This window comes from Mesocricetus auratus, unplaced genomic scaffold (genome assembly GCF_017639785.1).
Source record: "Mesocricetus auratus isolate SY011 unplaced genomic scaffold, BCM_Maur_2.0 Super-Scaffold_100003, whole genome shotgun sequence".
Taxonomy (NCBI): Eukaryota; Metazoa; Chordata; class Mammalia; order Rodentia; family Cricetidae; genus Mesocricetus; species Mesocricetus auratus.
Window position 1 is genome coordinate 13,448,753 of NW_024429188.1, and position 20,174 is coordinate 13,468,926.

The window sequence follows — 20,174 nt, forward strand, 5'->3', positions numbered from 1 at the left end:
AGAATGCGATACTATAGTAAAGAAAGCTAAAGGAACTCCTGAGCTCATAATCAGCATCCTCATAAATAAGGAGCACATACAGCACAGACAGAAATCTGTTCGCACACAAGCAAGCATTGTAAGTCATAGAATCTTTCGACACTCTTCCTTTCTGTGTCCTGAACAATTCTTAGCTTCAGAGACTCCATAACACCCAATGTCAAACATTTTTGAGGAGAGTAGAAAAGAAGTGAAATCAGGTCAAAGAGTCCTTCCTCTGGTTATTTTTGTGAGTGAAAATGTTGGTCAAATAAACTATCATAAAAGTGAGTCTACTCAAGTCTCAGGTGATTTCAGCAATGTGACCAGGTTTTCTATAGGACACAAGCCAGTCATCAGAGCAAAGGACATGAAACAATTCTCTGCAGAAGGCAATTATTTCATATTCTGAACCAATTTTTGTGTTGCCTTTTCCAGAATTCTTGATTAAATAAGAATATTCCCGAGTATACAAACGGACTTTGGACTCCCATCCAACAACGTGAGATGTACTCTCACCCTGAACTCTTGGGGGAGGATCTAGGCCCTGCCCTGGATGAAATGACAGACTCTTGGGGGAGGGTCTAGGCCCTGCCCTGGATGAAATGACAGACTATGGACACCCCCAAGGAGGGCCTCACCCTCCCTGGGGAAATAAGGGGATATTGGGGTGGTTGGGGGAGGGCACGGGAGGAGGAGAGGGAAACGGAGAGGGACCTGGAACTGACTTGTGAAGCAACCTTGTTTCTAATTTAAATTTAAATTTAAAAATAAATAAAAAAAGAAAAAAAGAGAAAATTCCCATTTGATAAAGGCATAAGCCATACCAGTATTACCAGAAATTGAGGGACTGATTTAGGAGGATAACTGTAAATTCAGAGCCAGTCTTGGCTACATAGTGACTTCCAGGCCAGTTTGGGCAATGGAGCAAGACCTGGACTCATCAAACAGATAAAACTGATGGTGAAACTTAAGACTATGTCCCATTGTTTGAGAGTGGTGTTCTAACCCAAGCAGTTCATATCCATCCTCCAAACAGCTTCTATGAAATTGTTTCTGTGTGTAGCCAGCATTTGATTTGTAACCATTTGCTTGACTGAATAGGTGTGGTGGTTTGCACATAGTCTGACAGTTGAAAGAGGTTTCTCAAGCGCTCTTTCTGAATTCCGTGTGTGCAAACGTGGATTCTCAGTTCTCAGATCTACATATCACTTCTTATGTGGGAACTGATTACAGTTACCTATTCTCTCACTCCCCAGAAAGACAAAGTGATTGTACAGTTCCAGTGGAACATATGCCATGTGTCTCAGTGCCTGGAGAATAACCAAATGACTTTCAAATTCCTGTTCTTGTCATGAAGCATTCATTTCAATTGCTAAACAAAGAGTAGCAAACTTATTAGAAAGATAGTATTTTAACTACACCTATTACCCAGTGCTATGTCTCTGGAAATATAGTGAAAATTATATAGTACCAGATAGCACCATGTCAGTATTTTGGAGGTAACTGCATCCAGTTATACATGTGAGAATAATCCAAATAATTGAATAATCTGAGTACTTGCTTAGGTTTTTAAATTTTTAAAGCAGTTGTGTGACTTGCTTTGTGATAACAAGTTCAAAAGGGATGTGAGCCACTCTTAACTTGGATGCATCCTTATATAATTGTACCTTTATGCCCATTCTTTTACCACTAAGCTCAGTTATCATGTTTTGTGCCACGGATCATAGTAATATTCAGTGAAGCCACCAAGTAAAACATTTTGCTCATAGCCTATCTAATCCTAACTGTCCAAGAAACACTAGTTTCCTACTCCCCCCTTAGGAATCCAACTGACACACTTTTCTGACATCTAGGACTGTCAGGCCATCAGGCCATCACAGCTGGGTCTGGCTGTTTTGTTGATCATAAACAATCTGGCCAAATGTCAGCAGCAGACAATGCCACTAACCAAGGAGGATGAGAGCCTTCGAGCATTGACACAAACATCCAAGTGCACTTACAATCACAAATTTGACCAACCACACCCCTCTGCTAGCTGGCATAGGTACAAGTTCATGTTTAAAAACTTAGTCATAGCTAGATCTGCTTCCTTAATTTATTTTATTTGTTATTTTATGTCTATATGTTTGCCTGCATGTCTATCTGTGTACTACTTCTGTGTCTGGTGCCCTTGGAGGAGGTTAGAAGAGAGCACTGGATCCGCAGGGATTAAAATTATAGGAGCTTTAAGCATCCTCGTGGCAGCTGGGAATTGAACCATGGTTCCCTGAAGAAGAGCCAGTGCTCTGAACAACTGAGCTGTCCCCCCATCCACATGGGTCTTCCATTTTACCTTATAAGCTATGCTTTAGATGTTTATAATGAAACTACTCCCACTTCCAGTTATCATCAAATCTACAGAAGACCCCCACTTCACTTAACCTGCCCCAATGGTATTTAACACACAGCCAAGTTTTATAAGAAGTCTTTTCTAACACCCTATATTTGGGTGTGCTGTCTCCATACTTGAAATAGACAAATGCATACAATTTTTTTCAAATCAAATCGTGCCTGCTTTGTTACAGAAGTCTATGCGTGAAGATATATCTTGACTCCCATCACTTCCTGCCTCACGAGATGGTGCAGAAGTTAAGAGCACTTGCTACTCTTGTAGAAGTTTTGGGTTTGATACCCAGCACCTACATAGCTGTCAGTGCTCTAATGGGATCTGATTCCCTTTTTTGACTTCTGAAGGTACTACACCCATGTGGTATGCAAACATATATTGAGACAAAACACTCACATACATAAAATAAAAGAAAGGGAAAAGTATGTTGGAAACCCTGATAGTCTAGTATCAGTCTTCTATTGAAGATTTAGACAACCATAGATGCCAAAGTCACCCTCCCAGAGATCCTGACAAGTCACAGTGTAACATGGTCCTCAAATAGTTCCACAGAGCACCCTGGTGTTACTGGGTTTGGCTGTTGAAAGCATCAATTCCTCATAACAAGCCATGAAGGGGAGAAGGAACTTCAGATGGGTGGACAAAGGAATTCTCACTTGTATTTTTTCCTCTTGTCTGTCTCCAGGAGGCCCCTCGGAAGGCAAGCTGATCCCAGGAGATCAGATTGTGATGATTAATGATGAGCCAGTCAGTGCTGCACCAAGAGAGCGGGTCATCGACCTGGTCAGGTAGGTGAAATGCTCATTCACCTGTACTTCATTATACCCTTTCACAAACGCTGACGCAGTTCTTATGCCTTATCTAAAAGACAACAACCTTTCTGTAGGCCAATGCAGGGCAGAATCATGAGTCTACACATTCATGTTATAGAAATATCAGTGATGCTAATCTCTAATGAGAGAGAGAGAGAGAGAGAGAGAGAGAGGTTCAAAGTTTTAATGACTCCTATTTCCATTGCTATAGGCCAAGGTTGCATTTCATTTCTTCCAGAATTACTAACACATCGATTTTTCTGTAATCAGGGAGATTAAAATGCAAGAGCTAAATATAGCATAAAGTGATGAGTAATTTTATATACATAATTCCATGGATACACAAAAAGTTCACTGATTTTATTCATACTTGCCTGAGTGATTCATTTCGAGATCATCAATTGAAACAAAAATATAATTAGGTCATAACCAAGATGTAAAGAAATATGATTTTATATTAGTTGACGTCTATTGTAGACACAGATTATTATGTAAATTGGGCACCAGAAATCACATTATATATGACTTTGCAAATACTGGTCAAGAATCTTCTCTAAAGCCCACTGAGCTGTTCTTTCTTAGGGCCTGAAGGACAGAGGAAACCTTTAGCCTTTATTCAGGTGAAGCAAGACCTGTCACATGAACAGAATCTTTTGTATAGTAGTGTCAAAGAATAAAGAGGTGTGACGGTGTAACATTTGTCTATTATAGACTGGTGCTACCAAGCAGGAATAAAGTGGAAACTACAGCTATCACAACACTTTAAACTGAGCAAGAGATCTCCTAACTTCTATGCACATTCAAAACAAAACACCTACACATTTGGGAAAAGTATTAAGTATGTTGGAAATCATTGGAAGAAACTCTTTCCTCAAAATTTTTTGCACTTCACAATGAATTAATGTATGAATAAGTGGCCTTGGAAGAATTTTGAAATGTGTAAGAAGACAAAGAAATAGAAAAAGAGGGTGTGGTCATTTTTAGAGTGTTCAACCATCCACCCCCTTTCAGTCTCAGCATGAACAAAAATAAGTCCATATGCTAAGAAAATTCTGTTATTCTACAAACAGTTGGTCATTGTCATGATCTGGATTTTTGTGTCCTCCTTAGATCCCAATTCATGTTTTTTCAGCCAAATATCTATTGTAATAGCTTTAGGAGGTGAGAGTCTTTGGGAAAATGATTACATCATATAGGAGGAGCCTTCAGGAATGTGATTGGTACCAGTATGAGTATAAACACAAAAGTACAACTCTTACCTCAAAGGGGATAACAGTTTATTCTGGAGGCAATTATGCACATGTCCCTTGATCATGGCCCAGGAACACAGATTTATATCACCTTAAATCCTATTCTCCAATGTGGAAGTGGTTTCATGAAGTTTTTGTAGTAACAGTACAAAGAAAGACATAAATCAAGATAAATACATTGATGGAAACACCAGAGAAGCAGTTATAACCCAATGGGCAAACTTCTGTTAGTGGCCTCAGATACTATCTGATGACTTTCTTAGCTTTTGGTTGATGGGCTAGTGTTCTACTAAGCTAATACATTCCAAAGATTTTTATCTGTTAGTCACAAAATGTTAGGTGTGACACAGAGGTGAAAAAGAAATGGCTATTTAGGAGGTTAAAGATAGACCAAGATAAATTGGTATTTAACCCTAGATCTTCAGTTTGCCAACCTCTCCACAGACATTAAAGTTCCAATTAGCTAATCAGCCTTGTAGAAAGTCCACTTGGGGCAGGGATCTGGGGGTGGAAGTGATGGCTTCTTCCTGGGAACTTTCCTTCACATATGACATTATAAAAGGTTTCCAAGCTACTTCTGCCATATGAGAATTCCAAGAGTTGCAGCCTTTGAGGATAAAACTTTTACCAGATTATGAATCTGCTGTTGTCTTCCTGTTATACTTCTGGAGCTACAGACCCATGAGCAACAAACTTCTATTATTTTTAAATTACTCTGTATAAAGTATTTTTATAGTAGCCTCAAAGGACTGAATCACTCATCATTAGTCTGGTCCAAATATAATGACACCTTTCAACCAGATGGATATTTCATTCTTGTCATGGGGTATCCAGATCTCCAGAAAACATTCTTCCATGGGGACAAACACTGAAACTCGTGTCACATTCACCTTGCATCACGAGCAAGACCTGACCTGGGAATGAATGGTTCAAATCTTTCTGTGGACCAGAAAGGCAGAACTAAGGAAAGGCTATTTTTAGAGCCTCTGGGTTGAGGCCATTTCAGATAGCTTATATCTTGGGATGCATGTCAACAGGGACATGACTCATCTAGCTGAGCTTTATATCAGCTTGTGTCCTGGAGGGCTATCTTTATGTCTAATGGCAGAAGTCCCATTTTGTTTTCCTCTGGGTACATACCTATGTGATTAGTACTGTTGATTCCTGTGCTTGCAGAAGGGTAGAAGAAATAATATATCTGTGTTTGTGTTTACTATGACTGGATTGCTGGCTGCAGGACAGAGATGGAGAGAAAACTATCTAAAAGTGTGATCGCTTCCTTGCTTTCTTACCTGGGGCATTTAGAAGGTATTTCTTTTACCCCCAAGAAAGTTGTTTGTCTTCCTCCTTGTTTATTGCATTGCCAATAAAGAATACATAGCTCTAAACACTATCTGACTTTATAAGTAAAAGAATAAATAAACCAATTAAGAAGACAAGATGGCAGGCAACAACTCCATGTCCAAATTCAAGCTGCCAAATGATTTCAAAAAATCTGTGAGATAGCAGTATGATTTTCTTTTTTTCTTTAAAATAAAACATTTTAAGAGGTGGTTGGAATAAAGTAAAGTGAAGAATATTTCATGGCACATGAAAATCACGTGAAATGCAAATTTCTGGGTCTGTAAATATGTCTTACTGTAAAAATGGCCACACTCATTCATTTACATATTATCTAAGGATGCTTTTTCCCTAGCTGAGATGAACAGACATCATGTGGCAAACAAAGCCTATACTACTTTCTATCAGGTACGCCACAGAGAAATGGTGTCTGCTCTTATAGAATACCCTGATTGTATTTCATTCCTTTTGTCAAGCCAAATTTAGACTGAAGACCTAAATAATATGCAGATATTTTCTTCCATAATGCAGTTGTAGTTTCTCTGAGACTTTCACATGCTTGATAAGAAGATGGTGTTTTCAGTGCACTGAACAGGGAGCCGTGTGTGTCTTGCCTGTCTCTGTTATGCTGTGAAAGTTTGGGAAGATTTGTTAAAATAAACTTGGGACCATTGAGGCTTATAATCTTTTGTGTCAGGAGAAATCAAAGCAAAAGGATAGCTCTTACACAGGAAGAGGATTCTGGGGAGATGGCTCAGAAATATTAAAGCTCTTTCTGTGTGAAGAGCAAGCCTGAGGGTCAGAGTTTGAGTCCCTAGAATCTAAGTAAAGTTTGGGTAGGCATGGTGTCCCACTTGAAATTCCAATACTTATAAAAAGGTTGCACACATTCCACATAGCAAGCTAGCTAACTAGACAAGACATAGGGGTGAGCTCTGGGTTCAATCAGGAGACCTTGCTCAAAGAGTAAGTTGGAAAATAATCAAGGAAGACCTGGCATGTTAACCTTGCATGTGCACATATATACATGCACACTGCATACAAACTCACACTCACATGAAAAATGACAGGGGAAAGAACTTTAAGAGTTTCTTACCCACTCGGTATTTCTAGTTGATAGAAGTGAGAGACATATCTTGGTTCTCTTCCCTCCCTTTTTTCTCACCATGGAGTATTTTGTTCCAGTGCTTGATCTGGATAACCAATGTGTAATACATCAGAATACATACATTTTACCAACCAAGAAGCCATCAAATCCCAATTCATGTTTCCAGCTTCCTCACTTAAAATGAAAACAAAGTATTGACAAGGACTGGAGACTCTCTGATGACTAAGATAGTCCTCTTCTCCAAGGATCTGAAACCTCTCATTTATTAACCTATTGCCACACATTTGAACTGTACCATAGGATTTCCAGTCTGAACAGCATTCTAAGACAGAAATCTGAAAAACATTCCCAATTTCCCTGTCCCTCATTTTCCCCAGCCAGTCTACCAGACAGTCTACCAGCCAGTCAGCCAGCCAGCCATTCTTCTGTTTATTTATTGGGCAATTTCAATTCACTATGTCTAGTCTATTTTTCTCCTATCATTGAATTCAATTGTGTGCTGTTAAATCGTCCTTTTCTGCCCATTAACATTATCTGGGGCAGAACCCATAAACACTCTCACTTGGGAATGACCAATTTGAAGCTTCAACACTGTCATTTAAACTCCATCTCCTCTTCTTTCTAGAAACAAGCTAAACTCAACTTGAGGAATTGAAGAGTAAGGGGTTGGATTTGTATTTACTAAACCACATCCTCCTATTTCTTTTAAACAATTATGTGTTCTAGTATAGATGGACATGCATCCTTCCAAGATCCAAAGATACACATACATACTTGGTCACTAACTTACGGCACTTTTACTAGATGGTGGAGCCATTAGAATGTGAGGAGTCTTTTAGTTATTCTTCTTAACACTATGGTCAAATACTGGACATGAAGTGACTTAAAGAAAGAGAGCTTTTTGGCTTATGAATTGAGATGATATAGTCCATCATGATGATGGATCTGTGGTGGTGGGGATGGCATGTGGATCAGAAAGGAGAGCAGAGGCATTACTTTTTCTCCATTTTATTCATTCCAGGGTTCTAGCCCATTAGATCAATTGCTCTTATTCCAGCTAGCCTCTCCTCTCTCAGTTAATTCTCTGTGTAAATGCCCTCACAGACACACCCCAAAACTATGTCTCCCTAATACCCTAGGCATTTCTTCAACTTTACAACCTAGCAAAAATGCATCATTGTAGGCATTCTCTTGAGTGGACTACTGGTACCCTGTCCTCTTCTCTATTTGCTTCTCAACCACTCTGAAGTAAATAGACTCCACTACATTATGCACTCCTGTCAGATGTACTATGTTGCCACAGACTCAAATCAACAGGGCCATCCAATCATGGGTTAAAGCCTCTGAAACTATGAGACAAAATATATTTTCCCTCTAAGTTGTCTTCCTTAGACATTTTGATACAGCAACAGGAATCTGGTAATCAAAATGAGATAATAAAATCTCTTTTCTCCTCTGAAAGTACTGCCCATCAGAAATGAAGGTCAGGTGGGAAAACAAGAAAATTCATGTCACTTTATTTCACTGCTCCTGGTAGGATCCTGTCAGTTAGCTGTGGTGCTCTTTTGACTACTCTTCATTTCTGGGCCCCTCTGCATTGCCAACACCTACATACTGCCTATGCCATGAATCTCAGACATGAAGATTTTAGTGGTAAAGAATAAAGGTAGAGCCATCCTACTTTATGGTGCCATCCTTTCTTTGGTGATCTGAATTCAGTGTTCTCTCTCCCTCCTTCCCTCCCTCCCTCCCTCCCTCCCTCCCTCCCTCCCTCCCTCCCTCCCTCCCTCTCTCTCTCTCTCTCTCTCTCTCTCTCTCTCTCTCTCTCTCTCTCTCTCTCTCTCTCTCTCTCTCGACCAGATCATCTGAATAAGACTACAAAACTCCCCTCTCAGCAATATAGGTACTTGAGGAGAAAACACAAAGTTACAGAATACCAGATAGCACCACACTTGTCTCTTCCATTCTTTCCCAATTTCTCATAAAAACTGACGGAGTAGAAACAGAGATGTTGAGAAGGTGGAGGGAAGTTATCAGAATCCATTTTGCTTCCTCTTTGGAACTTTTAGGGGTTCTCATTCACTTAATTCTCATTTTATAATGTAATAGGCTTATCCCCTTGCATATATGCCACGGACATGTGAGAAAGAAGCAGTTCTAATGTGGAAGGGAGTTTTACCTGAATTATAAGTTCTGTGAGAAAAAATACCCTACCCCTGTACAATGTATGCCTGGTTACTGTGATGTGTTTGATAAAAAAAGGGTTTTTTTAACACCCTTTGAAAATTGCAGACTTATGTGGATCCCTCCAAGATCTACAGCTCAGAATTCTGCAAATATTTGAATAGTAGCTATTGAATACATACTTCAGAAAACAATTTTTCATTCATTTATGAAGTATTTTCCCATGTTTGTGCTCTGTATAATATACAGACCCAGATAGTGGCAATGCAGAGATCAATGGAATAAACACGAGTCTATTAGTGTACTTGCAATCTGGAGTACTATGAGCAATGATTTCAATTACAGTTGTTAATTAAGATAGACAAGCCCCCACATTGAACACAATGAAAGGAATTCTTCCGGTGTCTAAAAGCCAGGGATTCTGGATAAAACTAAAGCAGTAAACACGTGATCCTAAAACATTTTAATCACCAAGCAATAAATTTATAAAAATAATGGGATACTTTATTTTAGCAAAATAAATTCAAATAAGATGACACAAATGCTAGCTTATCCCTTAAAACTCATTAGACCAAAATTTTGAAGCAGTGGATTTCCCAATAATGAAAGTGTTCATGCATTACAAAACTTCCCTGTGCCTTCCCATAAGTTTAGTCATCCATCTGCCATAATGTGTACTGACCTAAAAGTTTAGCTCTTAAAAAAATAATCCCCTTTTTACTGGTCCCTTCAGTATGTGGATTAATGTCTGTATCTTACACAAGATAAATCCCCCTTCTGTTTAATAAAATATCCCATTTTCTTAGCTACTGAGGAAATTCAGGAAAACACTCATCATTTTAATAACACTATAAAATTCTCTCCTTAAATATTGGCATCTATTTGCTTGTCTAAGTGGTTAAGTCTTGTTTTGTTCTCCCCATCCCCCATGGAAGCACTTACTTATGGTTTCCAGATAGAGTCTTTTCTTTATGGATTATTTTCATTATCATTTGGCTACTCTATTATAGACATTTATTATTTTTTCCTAAGAAAATGAAAGAGTTTCTTGGAGACCAATTTACTGCTATAGTAACCACATTTCTTTTTTTCCATGTCATCTCAAGAAGTGCTATAATTGCTGCACTGAAATTAGATGAGTGCCATTCGTTTTATAGTTTTTTAAGTTGTTAACGCTAACTTATACTTTATAGTCATCAAGGAGACAAATTTTTGACGAATCCATGCCCTTTACAAACTACCATATCCTTCCTTTAAAAAGTCTACCTGGAGGTCATTGCCTTTGACTTTTCACAATTAAAAACAACTTTAAAACATTTCCTACATTTTGTTTTTAAACAGTACATACTGTAATTGCTCATAGTATTATGATTCTTGCTTCATTCTCCCAAAGAATGCCAAAGCAATTAAATATATTGGACTTCAACTGTTATTAAGTGCTGACTATGTACATCATGTAAGGAACTGAGCATGTACAGATACAGAAGGCATGATCCCTGATATCCTGGTGGAGATTTCAAATTGGTTGGATTGTATTTATGGCTGCAAAAAGGTAGAAACATTTTGTGGAGGAGATAAAAGTTCAGGTTGAGGAAAGGGGTTCTGAAGTTGAAGAGTAGTCATAAACACTGAGTGAAAGGGAAGGTTTATGCATGGATAAAATTTGTAAAATCACTTCCCATTGTTCCTGAAAACCACAAACACAAGTCTATTAGTGTACTTGCAATCTGGAGTAATAGAACCCAGACTGAAAACTGGGAAATCAGCATAGGACTGTTCCAGACTCCCTGAATGTGGATGTAAGTTTGGAGGTCTGGTTAATCTATGGGGCCTCTGGTAGTGGTTCAGTATTTATGACTATTACATGAATGAAAGGGGATGGAAACTGGGATTGACATGTAAAACAAGCTTGTTTGTAATTTAAATAAAAAGAAAACAAACGGCTTAAATAGGGTATGCATCCCTGCTTCTACCAGCCTCTCTAAGAAGGCAACTAACTATCCCTTCATCTGCTTTATTTCATTTGATATCTTGAATATTCCTGCTGGTCTATAGCTATGACTATTTAGCTACAGAAGTCAACTTAGGTCTCTACCACATTCACTTTTAAACTATTATCCTGGGATTGGAAATAATCCCACGGGAATAGTGTTAATTTAATAAGAAAAGTAACTGTAATGGAAAGAATAATAATGATAGTTCTCTAGCCAGGAGTTAGTGAGGTAACTGAATAAGAGGTCTTCTGCTGGTTTTACATCAGTAGTGGTCATCCACAACTTTTATGGGAGCTTTGAAATATAGACAGGGGTTGTAAAACTACGGTGGAGCCCAGGATTGAAGAGGAAGAATTTTTAAAATAGATGTACTCATACCTATGTAGCTAGATAGCTTGATGACCATGGCTAGCTACTGATCCAAAAAAATTCCATGCTCTCCTATGGATTTAGCTAGAGTTTTGCATGTTTGACCTTGGTCCTTCTACTAGTACCATGTTTCAAGGGACTGAGGAGTTACGTTTAATCATGCTTTGGATGACAGACCTGCTAACCTCAGTCCCAGATAAGAACTCTGAAGTAATTCATGATTTATCTTCAACCTCTCTTAACTAGCTCTGGGAACAGCTCTGCCTGCATGGAACCATCAGGTGCAGATAGAACCGTGTGTACCTTGAGAGGTAAACATGATGAACAGTGTGTCCCATGAACTCTTTTGACACCCCTAACTATCATCCAAGAACAGTCCTGTGGCCTACTAAATCACATGTCTGTCTATGTCTTCAGAAGCTGACCTGAGGACCTTAGTCCAGCTTGGAACTAAAAAGTATTTCTGTGAGTCATTTCAGCCCCTCTCAGAATGGTTTGGAGTCATTTCTTGTCATATAAGGACTGTCCCATGACTTTGTAAGAACCATCCCATGAACCTCACACAGGACCCATCATCTGTAAACTCAGCTATAAATGACCCCTTTCTAAATGCCAGTCCAACTGACCAAAATCCTGGGGACACTAAGTTCACCCTGGGTCTAGAAAGGACCCAAACTGTTCAAAGATCCTTAAAATGGAACTGCTATGGATCATACCGCAGATCCTGAAGCAGACAAATGATGTAGTTTCTGGGCCACTTGGCTGTCATCCCAGTGGTAATCCAGCTAGCCTGCAAGAAGCAACAAGAAAAAGATTTCACTTACTGAAACCAGTCTAAAAATGGGAAGAAGTATTTGCTCATTCAAATGCACAGACACTAACCTAAGGCTACAAGAATCATAAAGAATCAGGCAAGCATTCACCTTCACAGAAAACTAATGAAGCTCTCCATAGCAACCCCCAGGAAATGGAATTCTATGGCCTGCATGAAAATGAATTTCAAATAGTCATCTTGCAGGCTCTCAATAAGTTGCAAGCAATCACAAACAAACAACTAAATGACACTAGGAGAATGATGCAAGAACAAACTTGTAAGTTTAATATACAAATATCTCATCAAAAACATGAAACAAGTTAGGATGGTTGTGCATACCTGTAACCCCATGATTTAAGAGGTGGATACAGGAGCATCAGGAGTTCCAGGCAAACCTCAGTTTTATATTAAGTTTGAGGCCTACCAGGGGATACAGTAGACCTGCCTCAAGAATAAAAAAAGAAAGGAATGAAAAAGTAAAACAGAAATCTTGGGGTTGATATAACAACACAGCTGTGAAGAAGAACAAGCAAACTTGAAAAAAAAGTTGTTCCAAATTAGCTGGTTTTAAGAAGAGTAAGAAAAGAAAAGAGGGCAAAGGAAGCATTTTGGGCCTATAGAATATCATAAAATCAACAAAATACACATTGTTGAAATATTAGAAGAGAGAAAGATGAGAAAACTAATTACTGGTTAATAATCAATTTAATGAATATGGAATCCCCAAATCTCAGGAAGGATATAGAAATCTGAATTCCAGCCACTCAAAGGACTACAAGCAAGGTCAGCCCAAAGAAGCCTACTCTGAGATACATTAGAATGAGAATATCAGAAGGCAAATCAAAGAAGTCTGAAAGCAAATGGACAAGAGCAGTTTGTCATATCCAGTGGAATTTCTGATCCTACTAGGAAGTTGGTTGTTAGCCACATTGCAGGCCCATAGGGAATAGACACTGTATTGTGTGTGCTAAAAGAAAAACTGTCAAGCAATTATACAATATCCATCAAAGCTCACCTTCAGAAGTGAAGGAGTAATAAAACTAGTCATGGATAAACAAAAGCTAAGGGAGTTCATTCCCTCCAGGCCTGTCTTAAGACTTTACATAAAAGGATTCTCAGTTATACTTCATGAAAATGTATGAAAGTAGGAACTGTACCAGTAAAGACTAAAAATGGAATTAAATTCTAATTTAGAATACACTGCAATGACTATGTGTAAATAACTTTTAACTAAAAATTTAAAATGCAAAAAAACCCAGCTAATCAAAAAATAAAAGCAGCAAGCTGGACATGATAGCACATTTCTTTAATCTCAGCACAGAGGCAGAAACAGGTAGATGTCTGAGTTCAAGACCACCCTAGTCTACAGAGCAAGTTCCAGGACACCAAGGACTACACAGAGAACCCCTGTCTCAAAAAAGAAAAAGCAATAGTAAAATAAAATAAAATCATTAAAAACAAGTGTATCCATAATAATTTGCTAATGGATTACAACATTATATAAGATATAAGGTTTGATATAAGTAGCAGAATATTGTGAGTACTGAGAGAAATCAAGGTGCGTTTTATGAGGTTGAAGTCAAGTATCTGCTTGAAATAAGCTATTATAATTGCAAACCTTCTGACTACAACAGAGTAAAAACTTCTAGCAAATATAGAAAGAATAAAGGGATAGAAATAAAACCATACAATCACAAAGCATCAGCAAATCAAAAGCAATGTCAGGAACAGATGAAGAAAGGAACAAAGGAACCATAAAAGAGTCTGAAAACAAAGAAGCGATTAGCAATAATAATTCCTTACCAATAAGTAATGAGTGTATATGCAAAGAGTTTAAGTTCTCCAATCAAAGGATTCTATCTACAGACAAACTCCTATCATCCACAGGCTAAGCAGGAAAGTGAAAGGATAGAAAAATGATACTCTATTCTAAGGGAACCCACAATAGAGTAGAGATGACTATGCCTCCAGGAGGAAGAAGTAAACTTTCACTCAAAATGTTTCCAAAAAGAAAATATGCTTCATTAAAAAATATTGATATAAATATATATGCATCCAGTATTAAGGCAACTAGATATAAAGCAATATTAACATAACTAAAAGGGCAAAATGGGGGATCAGAAGCAGAAATATATGTTCAAGTGATTATTGTCCCCTCCACAATTAATACATAAAGCCTAATCCCTAACAAAATATATAATATTATAAGTAAAACCTTTAAAGAGCACTTACTTCATAGTAGCAAGTCCTCCTGCAAGGGCTTAAGAGCCCGTGTGAGATCGCCAAAGATTTCAGAGAGGCCATTCCTATCATCGGTTCTATTTTCTTTTCTTCTCCTATTGAGGGAGGGTGCATCAAGAAGGACTTCACTAGATTCTGCCTCCTTGATCTTGGACTTCCCATCATCTAGAAATTTTAGCCAATAACTTATGTCCAAGTAGTCTGTGATCTTCTATTACAAAATAGCACAAAGTGAACTAAGAGCCATGATGATGATAGTTATCATCAATACTATACTGTACAGCTGAAATTTGCTGATGGGATAGAAGTCTATCGTTCTAACCCCCATACTCATCATTATGTGAGCCGATGGATGTGCAAACTATTTTTATTGTGGATATTTTTCACAATGTGTGTGTGTGCATCAAATAGATCTCCGTGAACTGAGAAAAAAATGAGTAAGTCATAATTTACTATTACTTTAGTTCATGAGAGACCAAAACATTATTCTCCTAATTTTTTTGGTTGAGCAATAATGTGCATGCACCATCTACATTAGTTAGACTTAATGTTGCTACGATGAAACACCATGACCAAAAGCAGTTTGGGCATATGTAGAAGATTTCCAGTTTATCACTGAAGTTAGGACAGGAGCTTAAACAGTGTAGGAACCTGGAGGCAGGAGTTGATACAGAGGCCATGGAGGAATGCTGATTATTGGCTTGCTCACCATGACTTTGTTCAGCCTTATTTCTTATAGAACCCAGGAACAAAAATCCAGAGATGAGACTGCTCACAATGGGCTGAACCCTCTCCAATAAATAGCTAATTAAGAAAATGCCTTATAGGGGTCAAGACGAGAAACAGCTGACCTGAACAAGGGGGAGATCTTGGACCCCAGATTGATGGCTGAGAGGTCAGCATGGGACTAATTCAGACCCCCCTGAATGAGGGTGTCAGTGAGGAAACATAGGCATTCTATGGGGCATTGGGTAGTAGATCAGTATATATCCCTGGCACACAAATGGACTTTGCGTGCCCATCCCACAATGAAGGATGCTCTCTCTCAACCTGGACACTTGGGGGAGGGCCTAGGCCCTGCCCTGAAAGAAATGATAGACTCTGGAGATCCCTCATGGAGTGCCTTATCCTCCCTGGAGAACATAGTGGGAATTGGGTGGGGGCCTGGGGAGGCTCTGAGGGGAGGGTGAGGGAGCTGGGACTGACATGTGAAACAAACTTGCTTCTAATTTAAATATTTAATAAAAATTAAAAAAAAGAAAATGCCTTATAGGCACAGCATGCTTCCACTATATACTCTGACATTTGCAGTCAGAGTGGGGGTATCTCTGACTCTTTTGCCTGCTCTTGGAATCCTTTTACAACCACTGAATTGCGTCTTCCAGCATTAATATGAGGATTTGTGCCTCGTCTTATTTTAGCTTATTGTGCCATGTTTAATTGACATCCCTGGGAGGCCTGATCTTATCTAGGAGAAGATGCAGGGAGTACGTCTAAAGGACAGGAGAGGTGGGGAAGAACTTGGAGGAATGGAGGGAGGAGAAATTGTGGTCAGAATGTACTGTATCAGAGAAGAACAAATTTAAATGAGAAGAAAAAAAAGACACCTTATAGATAGAACTTCTGAAGGCATTTTCTCAATTTGAGAAAATTTGGTGGATAGAGCAAGGTGGAAAAGGCATAGTGGGAATGTAAGGAATCCAGTACAAACTACTATGGTTTCTAAAGAAGACCAAGCATGCTAAAGCCTCCTTACATGGTAGGCCAAACAAACAACAGAACCCTAATTGGTTTCTATAACCTGGTCTCATAAGACACATAAATGTACTCTATTTGGGGCTGATGACACAAGGAGACAGTCTCCTATTCTAGATTTGCCAAGCACATAGAGTGCTCAGGAGTACTTTCTGGTTGCAGTCAATGGGAGATTGGCAAGATTATTAAGGTGGTGCCTTTAGAAGGGACCCATCTAAAAATCATCTCTCAGCATGTCTTCCTTTTATCAGTTCCTCCTCCTGAAGAATATAATGGAAAGTCAAATCACATCGTGTTCTAGGAGTACTGTGTCTGCAGAATACATTAAGAAGGTCACCTTCCTGTCTAATTTCAGCTGGTCTGAGGTGCATCAGGCTTTTGCTTAGTGAAATAGCAAAGCACAGAACTCTATTGAACAACCTTCCCATAAAATATGTATGGTGATGTATGATATAATAAGGCCTTATTAGAGTAAGAGAAGCAAGCACTTTCACTAAAAACACAAATGTAACAGTCCCATGCTATGCTGACATTACAAACTGTGGTTTCTCCTATTTCATACTTGTAGTATACATGTTTTCTGACAATTGCACATTACAGAGCCTAAGGAGAAAGAGGTCAGTGATTCCAGAAAATGCAAAGTGTGAGAAAATACTCTGATTAGGACAAAGCAGAAAAAGGAACCTGAGTTCGTAGTTCATAAATGCCATAACACCCAGTAATGGTAAAAATCATAATAAAAAATGGCTTCAGCTAGATGGTTTTTAAATCCTTAGATTTTGTTAATGACCATCTCCCACTCCCTCATTAAATCTCTTTATTATTATGATAGCTTTTGAGCAACTCATGTGTATAAAATTAATGCTTAGGTTTGAAGAACCAGAACTAATTTAAACCAGGGCATGTTTTCAATGATCTTGTATACTTTTCAAGACTGACTGTCATAACATTTTACTTACATTAAGCAAAAATGATAGAAGATAATTATTATTTTGTAATCCCTTGAAACTATATAAGTTTATAATTCATTGCCTGTCCTTTCTCTAAGTAGCTGAAAAAGCAAAATCTAAATAAATACATAAATAACTTTTCTCATTGCTGTAGCAAAGTATACAACAAAAACAACTTAATGAAGAAAGAGTTTACTTTGGACTGCATAGTTAGGCTCATCATGCTCATGAAAATATGGTGGTGAAATATGATCCAGCCTTGATGGTAGAAACTAGACATGACTGATCACATTGCATCAGCACAGTGATGAATTTTGGTGCCCGCCTTGCTTGTTCTTTCTTATTCAGTCTGGGATCCCAACCCATAGGATTGTACAACCTATGTACATGGCATGTCTTCCATCCTCAGTTAAACTTCTCTGGAAAAGTACTCATAAACACTTCAAGAAATGAATCTCCTAGGTGACTCTAAATCCTATTAAGATTACCCATCACAATTAATAAACCTCTGGTGAGAGTACATTTTCTCTGTGGTTAGAACATGTCACAGATAAGCATATAGGACTTCTTTCCAAGAGATGGTTAGGAGATGTTCTCAGGAACTCAAAGCCTGAGGTTTGTTTTGCAGATTACACACAGGGAGGAACTGTTTTGCAAGACTCACAACCGTACAGTTTGATACATTATATTGTGTTATAGTTAATCCATTATAATACATCCTTTTCTTTATATTCACATTCCTGTGCCTAGTCAGTTCATTATACTTTCCTTAGTGCCGAGCTGAGATTTATAAGAGTCTATTCCTTGTGGGTATCATCCATCTCCCAGAATTTCCCAAGATACCTTTGTGCCCATCAACTCTGTGTTTGGTCACTCCCAGAAGAAAGGGACCATGATGCCAATCATTTCATTGTGGCTTGCAATTCTTCTTTAGTCAGTTCTCTGTCATCCCAAATACAGACACCATTCCTGAGTCAAACTGAGACATTCCCTCCAGGACCTGCACATTCAGGGATCTGACTAAGAAGGAAGGGTCTTTAATTCCTCAAGGCTGTCTGTGGATTCCTAATTAGCTCTTCCTCTAGAATTGGCTTCTGAGGAGATGGGGAGCATGCCTATCATTTCCTAGGCCCCGAGAAGTCTGTGCCTATATGCTTCAGATAGAGATACCCAATTTTCCTTCATTGTTACATTGGGCCCTTTGTAGGAGGCAGCGGTCTTTAGTCTGGCTCATTGGATCTACTTCCCAGTTTACCATGGGTTCTTCAAACTCAGATAATCACTTACTTCCTTTGGTAAGTACTTGGTCATCAAACAGTAAACACTGTGTGACCTTGCTGGCTAAATGGACAAAGAAATATAAGTGACCAAGCAGAAATTTTTGAAAAGAATGAGATTTGAAGGGGAACTACAGGGAGTGTTTCTAAATACCATCCTACTAACCTAATGAAAACACATCTGGTACTGTAGCAGCCAGGCTTCTCTAGCAATAGAACTGGGAACTCATTAGTTGTTCAGTTACCGAGGCTGGGTGCAACAGCAGCAACAATGTGCTGCTGAAGGCTTGAAGGAGTTTTGGAGACCTGCTGATTTTCAATGCATATTGGAAACCCAAAGATGCTGGCTTCTTATATCAGACTACATGAACTTGCCAGGGAGAAGGATTGCAAGTAGGTAAAGGCAGAGCTTTTGTTCTTTCCTCTCCTTTTGTCTTCTGGTGGTAGCCTGTATTTAGAGTCTGTCTTCCCATTTCAGCAACCTGATCAAGAAAATCCTTCACAGGTGTTCCCTGTGCTTTGTCCTTTTGTTAAATCCAGACCCAGTCAGGCTGACAACCAAGAGTAACTAGCACAGCTATAGAAATCAGAGTGCTGTGAACTTGTGTCCTGTGCCTACATGTTGACACTCTGTGTCCTTGGGCAAAGAACTTGATTTTTATAATTTCTGGTTTCTCTGCCTATGAAATAAAGACACATCTTAACAGGGTCATTGTGCAAATTAGCTAAACCACAGCAAAGAAAGCTTTAAGCAGACTATGATTATATGATCCACTCTTAATGAATCGGGATTGTTGTCATCCTCTTCAAAGTTCTCATCAGCTTTAGCACTATAGCTAGTGATTTTAAGCAAATTGCTTAAGTTCCAGATCTTAGTCTCCTCGTCTGTATGCATGGCCATAATTTCTAAGCCTTTGTCTAAAGATCAAATAGGAGGGCACTTGGTGACTTGTAATCAGTTAAGTCATTGCAGGAGAGGCTGCCATCACTGCTCTTGAAATTGAAGGGTAGGGAACTTGAGCACAAGGCAGAATGTCCAATCAAACCAAAGAAAAGAATTTGACCAGAAATTTAGCCTTTTAGGATGAAGACAACTTGAGTAATGATTAAAAGTCACAGAGACACAGGCACTGAGGAATCACTGCTGCAGTATTGGTACTTGCTTGGCAGTAAGCTTGGCTATGGAAACAAAATAGGTAGGTAAAATAGGTAAAGCAGTGTGGCAACATGGTGACAAGAACAGGAACAACTTCAGTGTTCTGTCATATGTATTCAAGAATCCCAGCATCTGTTGTGCAGAGATGAAGTATACATTTAGAACAAACTGCGTTGAAGCCCAATAAATTTTTCTCCATAAAGGACCAGATAAGAAAGTTTTCAGCCTCTGCAAGCTCAGTGATCCTGTCTCCAACTCCATTCTGCTATTGGAACACTAATAAGTAGCCGTAAATGATATGTAACAAATATTTGTTGCCAGGTTCAAATTAAATTTGAGTTAGCAAATCAAAGGTAACTGGCTGGAGAGATAATTCAATTGGTAAAACGTCAGCCTTGCAAGCGTGAGGACCTGAATTCTCTCCCTAGAATCCATGAGAAAATCAGGTGTGATGGAATGCACCTGTAATCACAGCCCTGAGAGAGCAGATACAGGTTATGGAGCTTGCTGGTCAGT

The 20,174-nt window shown here is 38.7% G+C and overlaps 1 protein-coding gene across 8 annotated transcripts in view; it reads left to right on the plus strand.

Annotated features, from left to right (window-relative positions):
• Positions 1-20,174, plus strand: part of Frmpd4 (FERM and PDZ domain containing 4) — a 965,131-nt gene that overhangs the window by 820,790 nt on the left and 124,167 nt on the right. For all 8 annotated transcript variants that reach the window (XM_040744035.1, XM_040744036.1, XM_040744041.1 and 5 more), the window contains one exon: positions 3,093-3,195. In XM_040744035.1, the coding sequence (XP_040599969.1) occupies positions 3,093-3,195 (103 nt within the window). The remainder of the gene's footprint in view (positions 1-3,092; positions 3,196-20,174) is intronic.